Here is a 9,543-nt window from a genome sequence, read left to right as displayed (position 1 = left end):
AATTTTTTTAAGGAATGCCTTGTGCTTGTATGATCCTAGCAAGTAGATTGAATTTGTAATGCAAGCATGATTTGACTTCAATACTATAGCTTAAATGATTTAACTCCTCAAACATATGCAATGCTTTGCATGCTCTAGAGATACATATGAATGCTACTAAAACTAATAATACACTTCAAGGTCACATATAGCAAACCTAGTGCCTAATGAGTGAAAATATGAATCTATCAAATTAGATGACGAATTGTTTGACTTTTCGGAGAATAGTTATCCCCCTTGGACTCTTCATAGAGATATTTTCAGAGCCTATTCCATAGGCATTCGAAATTTGATCAAACATTTCTCATTTCAATATTGATAATTCAAAAATCATTGTCAAGCTTTTATAGGATGTATTATTAAGGGGAAGGATCACAAGCAAGCTCACTTTATATTCGCCAAAAGAAATTAAACTGATCATTGAGGTTGAATAAAACGAATTAGGAAAAGATTGGAAACGTTCTGAAATTTTTTTTTGTGTGTGCCGGAGACGTCTCTGGCAAACCGCAGAGACGTCCCCCCGGCGAGACGTCTCGCATTAGTCGCGGAGACGTCTCGAAGATAGAATGAATGTTTTTTTTTTATAGGCCGAAACAGCTCGAGCCGTCCCGAGCTGTTTTCCATCGTCCCCAACAAAACCCTAAACCCTAGCATCCATCTTCTCTCCACCACAAATCGAACCAAAATCACTGCCCATTTTCCTAGATTTCCGATCGATGGCACCTAAGAAAGCTAGGCGTAGTGGTGGGAGGCATCCTAGGGTGGCGAACGACGAGGAACGGAGGGAAGAGCCCTCCGCGCCGTCTCCTCCGGTTGCTCTGCCAACCGTGACTCCCTCCTGTGCGAATCGCACAGTAACAACAGGTAGGCACATAGATTTTCAGTTCTTAGCGAGTGAGGGGTTCTCTATTGGAGAGAGACTCCGTGCCCAAGGTTGGGAACACCTATGTTCCCTAAACATGTCTACCTATCCTGGCCTAATGAGAGAAATTTTTGGCAATTTGGCCTTAGGGAGCTCGGGGTACACCGGGTATGTCCGAGGCACATTGGTAGAAGTCAATGAGGATATTTTATCTAGTTTACTGCAAATACCTAAGTACGGTGAGGCTCCAACCTCACATCCCCAAAGAGAGATTACTTTAAACCTAATTCTAGGTAGAGAGAACTGCGGTCCTCTTGACATTGTTAAGTCCCAAGACCTCAATGCTGAAATGAGATTGCTTTTGAGCATAATCAACAGGGTCTTGTTCCCAAAAACCGGTCGCTTCGACTTCGTTTCGGAGCGAGATTTGGCCATTATGCACCACATCCTATTAGGTATTCCCCTAAATCTTCCTAGACTCATGTTAAACTACATTTCAATCTGTCATAGGTACTCCAGATTCAGCATACCGTATGGGATGGTCTTTACCCTACTTTTCAAGCATTTTAAGGTTCCAATCCCTGAAAATGAGCCAGAAAAACCCTTGAGAAACACTGACTTCTATAACGAGAGCACACTACATAGGATGGAATTTCACAAGAAAGACGGGTCTTGGGTTAAGGTTTATAAAAGAAAATCCCAAACTGTAGAGTCTGAGATCCATCATCAGGAGCCTGTCCACCTCTCTCCTCCACATAGCCCTATACCCTTTACTGATCATATGGAGAGCTTTCCTTTTCCTGATGTACCTTCCAACTCGGCTGGACCATCCACTTTCATGCCTCCTCCTCCAGTTTGTGGATCGACTCTCTTGTCGGATGAGCAGATGCACACCCTAGCATCCATGGTGTGTCAGCAAATGAGGGAAGAAATCAGATCAGTGGTCTCTGCTGAGATAGCTCCTATCCGCACTTCACATGAAGCACTCTTAGAAGAGTTGAAAGAAATCAGAACTCAAATGGAAGCTATAGAGTCAGAATTGGTTTGTGTGGCATCAAACCAAACTAGAAGATCATGTGAGATACAAGCTGAATTGAAGATCATATCGGATAGTCTTCAAGAGCTGACGAGCCCTGGAGGCAATTTGGGCAGTGTGGCTGCCCAGCTTAGAGGGAGGATTGATAGGGCATCCCATGAAATTGAAGCATTAATGGGAGCACTCAATCAGTCTCAGGGAGATAACTTTAGAAGTTTAATGGAAGCAATTAATAGGTTTGTGGCTGCTGCTGCGGCTCTTGAGGGTGCTCGCCGGTGAGGCACATTTTGTGGACATCTAGGGTTCATCTTTTTGTAAAGCCCTAGGCTTATATGAAACTCTTTCTTTTGTGTTTGCAATCAATCCTTGTAATGGCATCAAATGTTGTAATACTATATAAATGCCATATCCTTTCTTTTTGAATCTTGGAGCATGTTTCTAATATTGTGATGTGCCATGGATGTTAAAATGTCATAATATACCTTGAATGTTCAAACTTGACAATGTGCAACCATTTCACTATTTTGCCAACTTGACAATGCATATGAAACAAGGGGAGCACAACTTGTAATAATTGAATTTAAATGGTCTGAAATGAATTCCAAAACAAAGGGGGAGTAAAATTCACCTTCCCAAATCATTGAATGTTTCATGTTAATATGAATGCCGAATTCTAATGTGCAAATCTGAAAAAAGGAAGTAGAACCATTCACATAGGCATCGCGTTTTGGGGGAATAAGCAAAATTTGTCCCCTTCATTGTTGATGACAAAAAGGGGGAGTTGAACCAATATGGAATGCAAAATGCAAAATTTACACTCATACTTGAAAGTTTAATTAGAATCAACAAAATGAAAAGATAAAATTAAAGAATATTGGTTTAAAGACAATTGTCCTTCTGGAAAAGAAAGGGGGAGTCAAAAGTATTTGGCTTTTGATTGTCTTTAGCATCAATATTTCATCAATTTACACTTTAACTTGATTCAAATCTAAAAGTGATAGATGATATGCCAAAATTGCTCAAAGAGCTACTAAGATCAATGCTTATGCATAAGGATAGAACTGACAATTGACTATATTGAATTATGCATACTGTATCTAGCTCTAACCAAAACACAATACTTGTACATCTGATCAAATACTATGTATATGTTTAATTTTAAATTTTGCATATACTCAGTGTTTTGTCATCATCAAAAAGGGGGAGATTGTTGACCCCCTAATGGATTTTGATGAATACAAAACACTAGAGTATAATTCCCTTTATATTGACAATTTACTTGAGCATTTCAGGTGTATAACTAAGAATATTTTTAAGTATTGTCAAGGCATGTTCCCGTATTCTTCGGTGGATTTATTGAAGATTTTTGAGATGAAGAAAACAGATCAGGGGCAGCCGAGACGTCTCCGGCTTGTTCCAGAGACGTCTCTGGCACGTAGAGAAGAAGCTGGGACGTCTGGAGACGTCCCCAGCACCTGCCGAGGCGTCTCGCAGGGTCGGAGTCGACTCCCGGCTTTCCAGAGTCGACTCTCTCAAAGACGGCAGAAAGGCCGATTTTAAGGGATGCGCGCGAGTCGTCTTCGAAGGACGCGGAGCCGACTCTCTCAGGGATTCTAGAGGACCCGCTTTTCGTTGAAAAAACGTCGGAGCCGTCTCCGACGTTGCGGAGTCGTCCCCACGTATAAAGCACAAAAATCCCGAGACGTCCCCCCGAGGGATGCGAGCCGGCTCTCTCAGAAAAACAGAAAAACAAGAAATCGGACTGTTCTTCTTCGGAGTCGTCCCCAGAAAGCGCCGAGTTGACTCCGACATTGTCGAAAGATTTTTTATATAGCCGAGACGTCTCTCGTTCAAGCGGAGACGTCTCCGGAATGCCTGGGACGCGACTGACACATTTTCGCAGGTTTTGTTTGAAATCCTAACGGCTCTATTTTTGTTTCTAACGGATCTATTGCTTGCAGAACTATAAAAGGAGTTTTTAAGTGCATAAAAATAACTTCTCACCAACCTAACACTAAAGCATTCAAGAGAGAAGAAAGAGAGAGAGTCTCAAGGGAGTTGGTGCTTTCAAGAGGAGAAATCAAGTGCATTTAGGCCTTCTTCATCTGATTTCGTGCTCATCTACTCACTCCCACTCGGCAATCAAAGCTTGCATTCAAGCCGACGTGATCCACATCGGAAGAACCACCATCATCCAAGCTTTCAACGGCAAAGAGGGTTCTTCCGGTTTTGTTGTTCTTTATCGATTTATTTGCTTTCATAGAAGCTTTTAAATTCTTGTAAAACTCTTGAACATTGTGCTTGTTCCAGTCAAGGGACTTGGAACAAGGGTTAGGCGTCCCAAGCCTAGTTTAAATTGGGGGAGTGTAGGGTTCGTTGTTAGCCTAGGTTAAAACAACGAGTTGGGTAGTTCACTCGAAAAACTACCGGACTGTAATCGCCGATTATAGTGGAAAATTTCCAAAGGTGTTTGGGGAGTGGATGTAGGAGCAGTGGAAGCTCCGAACCACCATAAAACCTCTGTGTTTGCGATTGATTGTGCTTACCACTTTAAGTTTATTTTTGCACCTACACTTGTGTGTATTGTTTAATTAGACTAAAAATTTTAAAACACCCAATTCACCCCCCTCTTGGGTGACCATCTCTGGGCAACAGGGAGCATTATGAACGACAAAGGATGAATACATTGCAACTGAAAGTTGTTGTGTTTAAATCTTGTTGATTAAGCAACAATTTGAGGATTATGAAAAAAATAATAAAATATCAATAATATGTGATAATATAAGTACAATTAATTTGGATAAAAATTTAATTCAATATTCAAGAACTAAGCACATTAAGTTAAGACATCATTTTATAAGAGATCATGTTCAAAATAATAATGTAATGCTTGATTTTATTAGTATCAATAGGTAATTAACTGATATTTTTACCAAACCCTTTAGTGAGGATAGATTTAGTGTGATTAGGAGAGAATTAGGGCTTTTGATCCTATTTTGTTAGAGCCATATCCTGAAATCCCTTGTGTTCTACTCATTTACTCTTGATTAAATTGATCTCATACTCCTTTAATTTGAATTTGAATTTGATGAGAACATCATTGACTTTCTCCTTTTTAGAGCCAACTCCTAATCTTAGGAGTCGATCCCTAGTTTTGAGGTGTCATCCCCTTAGATTGAGGGGGATCTCTGAATCGGCTCCAAAACATAAGAGAGTCAGCTTGAGCTGAGTTAGGTTGAGGAGTCGACTTTTCACTATGTCAGGTCGACCCCTTCTTAGGAGTCGACTCATAGATTAGTTTGAGTTGACCCCTATGTCAGAAAAGTTATATATATATATATATATATATATACATATATATATATATGTTTTAAGAAAAATCTATAAGTTTTTTAAAGGCTCTTAGATAGTTATGTATGACCTCCTCCCTTCAATTAGAAAAATCAACATCCGGAACGAGCATCCATACAAAACATGGCCCCGCCAGCGAGTATAAAGTTGGCATACGAAATAAATTTTTTTGTCAATTTCGAAATATGGCCTTGTCACGGGTATAAAGTGACTATAGCACAAATATCTGTGAGAAATATTTTGAACTATAATGTGCTAAATGACATGAGAATAATTTAGGAATTTATTTGTAAAATTAACTTAGATCTATGTTTATGAAATATAGATGATTTGTTCATGCATGATTTGCTTTATGATTTATTTTGATAGATTGCATTATTTTTGCAATAATTGTTATTTTCTTTAAATATTTATTGACATTGGAAAACTTATGCTTGATTTGGTAAGGTAGTGTAAGTTTTACTTACTGAGTTGTGTCGTTTACATATCTCTATTTTTACTTTTTCTATTCAGACGAATACGGTCAGTAGGAATAAAGGATGGTTCAGTCTTAGAGTTCAGGCTAGCAATTAGCTTGGTGACTTATAGCTAAAATTTTGGTACCTTAGTTGATTATGAGTTTGTTGCTTAGTAATTTTTTAATATTGAAGATTATAGGGTTTGTTATTTATGTTTGAATTTAGATTCTCTGAACTGATGTTTACTTTGTTATTGAATAAGATGATGAATTTTTGTTTTTCTATCTATTATATTTGAGATAGATTTGGAAGGTAAATGTAATAGTTGGCTTTGTGTTATCGTGGACTGTACTTCTCGACATGGCTGTGTTATGTTTTGGATTTTAGGGCATGGCAGATAGTGGCTTATTCCAACATACACTCATATTTCCCAACTGTCACCCATTATCAAGAAATCAGACAACTATTGAGGACTCAAGTTTTGCTGTAGAACCCTATTTCTCAGGCCTCAACAATTATAATCCTAATTATAGGCCATCAGAAAATTTTGATCAATCATTGTGAAATTAACCCCAGCAGCCAGCAGTTTTAAGAAAAATAAACTGCCGGATACTGTGTATAATTACCAGCTCAACAGTAGCCATCAGTTAATAAATCAATTCATGAACTTCTACTAGAATTATTGTTCATTGGAAACAGGTGTTTGGTTGATGGATTTGCTTTAAATAAAGCCAACTGTTCACCCTATGGTTACATGTCATCCAAAAGCATACAGGGACATTTGGGATACTACAGATCAAATTTAATATTTAATGGTATATAAATGATTATTTTTTACTGGATACTAATACAAAGAGATATTTTACGATATTATTTTTTAAATTTTGCAATTCTCTCTCTGTCTCTCTCTGTGGTTTCAAATGAAGCTATCGTCTTCATCTGTTCTGTTTGCCCTAGAGAATAGTACATGTTTTGTTTGGATTTAACAATACTATTTTGAATTGGATTTAACAATACTATGGTGCATGACTACCTAACATAGAGATGCAAAAATGGAGGTGATGGTATATTTCTAATTATGGCAATGTAATTCATGACCTGCCATCTGTGCGACACCAGACAACAAAATCTGCGGAAAAGGCGCGTCTCCGGTTCAACTGCCCTTTGCCTGTTATACCAAAAAAGCGCATAGGTTCATTCCATGTGTGGATCGAGCTCCGGTCTAGTAATCACTAGTGTTTCAAAGAAGTATGTGTCCTCTACGACTTCAAATTGACTCTTCGGTGTTTCAAGAACGGGAAGCGGTTTGTCCTCCCTTAACTCAATTAACTACGAGAATTCCTGTGGTTGCCTAGTTGTTGTCAGTTCTCATAAGTCCTAGATATACTACTTCGTAAACACTAGCTGAAACCCTGTACTTGACCGACTGCTAGCTCCACGCGGGAAGAAGTCTTACTAGAGCCGGGTAGCCAAGCTTATCCGATTAGAAGCAGGGTAAAGGGCCTAACTTTTAGCCAGTTCCGTTGCATCAAGTTCCATCCCAGCGATTGGGAGTTTCCTTCCTGCCAGACCTAAAATCATCTAATACCATTTCCTCCACTTAATGGATAACCATTTGCCCCCAATGGGGAATTGCTTTTCATCTCAAATCTAGGTCCTCTGCAATTTCTGGCCCCATATTCTGGGTGTGCCATGGGGGAAACTGCAAAAACATTATTTTTGATGCATCTATTTCACATACCAAAGAAACTGCAAAAACATTGAAAACAAATATTTTTGGTTTGTCGGGCTGAGTGGATGAAAAAAAATTATCTCATCAATGTCCCAACCTATTTGATAGATTTAATCCCATACATTGTCAATTCATTAGATGATGCTTTCATTTAGTTTAATCAAAATCGACTGCCTATCTATTGCAACCTCTTGTTTAATATGATTGAAAACTAATAGTTTTTGTTACCAAGAAAACAAGGAGTTTGGTTACTTCGCTGAATGCATGAACTAAATTTGCTCATAATTGTCTCATCCTATTTGTTAGATTAAATCCCTATTTGTTCTCAATTCACCAGAGGATGGTTTGATTTATTTTAATCAAAATCAACATCGTATCCATTGCAACCTCTAGTTGTTTACTCCTAAAATTCAATTAGTGGCATGCAGTCAATACTGATATCACTTTTTTGTTAAGTTGGACTTTCTGATAATATCTGATTCAATGTTCCATTTAACTACTAATGGTATTTCAGAGATACTTGAATTGGCATGTGCAAACTCCATTTCATAATTTGCTTTTGGCTATATGCTTTCATTTAGATACTTTTAGCCTCCATTCATTTGTGGCTGACAGATCATAGCACTGAAATGTATGACAGTTTTCTGTTTGTACTGAGGTATTGTAACAGACGACAAAGATAGAGCTGAAATTTCCTTTAAGAGAGAAACTTCAATATACTGCTGCATAGCTAGCAGATAGAAATGCTAACCTCACCTTAGAACAACAAGAAGGGCATCAATTTTAAACTAAGATCCACTATTTCAAGGTACGTTGCAGGCAAATTTAACCATACAAAGAAGCAGAACAAAATTAAATATTACCGAGATTGGCATTATATGGTGGAAATGCCATAGATGTTGGATCAAAGTTATTTAAATGGGTGTAATCACAAAAATCAAGTTAGTGGATCTTTTTATAACCTAAAAGTCACATTAGAGACAGATTTGCACATATGCCACGGCGAAAGATGCGTGCATCCACAGGCATAAACCAAATATGTGAATGCTAATAACCAATCGCAGTCTCCCCTTCTTCACTATAAAAGAGATCGTTCCCAAGCCCAGTTGAGCACGGAGAACACCCAATCTTTCTTCATCTTAATAGGGAAGGAAAAATACACAGCGAGATAACATACTAATTGGGCATGGCAAGACGCTTACTTGCTGCAACTATGCTATTTGGCTTAATTGTGAGGTTGCATGCTGGTGGAATTGCAATCTACTGGGGACAAAATGGCAATGAGGGATCCTTAGCAGATACATGCGAAACAGGAAACTACAAGTTTGTAAACATGGCATTCCTCCCCACGTTTGGCAATGGACAAAATCCCATGATCAACCTTGCTGGCCACTGCGACCCTTATACCAATGGTTGTACCAGGTTAAGCGACGATATCAGATCTTGCCAGAGCCGCGGCATTAAGGTGATGCTCTCCATTGGAGGTGGAGCAGGGAGCTACTATCTAGCTTCTTCTGAGGATGCCAAACAAGTTGCAACGTACCTTTGGAACAACTTCTTGGGTGGCACTTCTTCGTCTCGCCCTCTTGGGAGTGCAGTTTTGGATGGCATAGACTTCGACATCGAGGGAGGCACGAACCAGCACTGGGATGATCTTGCGAGGTACCTTAAGGCATATAGCAAGCCTGGGAAAGAAGTTTACCTGACCGCAGCTCCCCAGTGTCCCTTTCCCGACGCCTGGGTTGGCAGTGCACTTGACACTGGACTTTTCGATTATGTCTGGGTTCAATTCTACAACAATCCACCTTGCCAATATACCACAGGAAACGTCCGCAATCTCGATGATGCATGGAAACAATGGCTAACAATTCCTGCCAAGGAAATTTTCCTTGGACTCCCTGCAGCTCCTCAGGCAGCTGGTAGTGGATTCATTCCAGCCAGTGATCTCACAACTCTAGTGCTTCCGACCATCAAGAATTCGAAGAAGTATGGGGGGATCATGTTATGGTCCAAATACTATGATGATCTCACCGGTTACAGTTCTTCGGTTAAGAATCAAGTGTGA

General features: G+C 39.2%; 1 protein-coding gene across 1 annotated transcript; it reads left to right on the top strand.

Moving 5' to 3' along the window:
* The first annotated feature begins 8,664 nt into the window (after window positions 1–8,664).
* Window positions 8,665–9,543, top strand: LOC103724274 (acidic endochitinase-like). Its single transcript, XM_008815488.3, has one exon. The coding sequence runs from the start codon at window positions 8,665–8,667 to the stop codon at window positions 9,541–9,543; it is 879 nt and encodes a 292-aa protein (XP_008813710.3).

The sequence above is a fragment of the Phoenix dactylifera genome, unplaced genomic scaffold, assembly GCF_009389715.1.
Source record: "Phoenix dactylifera cultivar Barhee BC4 unplaced genomic scaffold, palm_55x_up_171113_PBpolish2nd_filt_p 001147F, whole genome shotgun sequence".
Taxonomy (NCBI): Eukaryota; Viridiplantae; Streptophyta; class Magnoliopsida; order Arecales; family Arecaceae; genus Phoenix; species Phoenix dactylifera.
The sequence above is the reverse complement of the archived record's forward strand: the minus strand, read 5'-3'. Positions and strand labels throughout refer to the sequence as shown.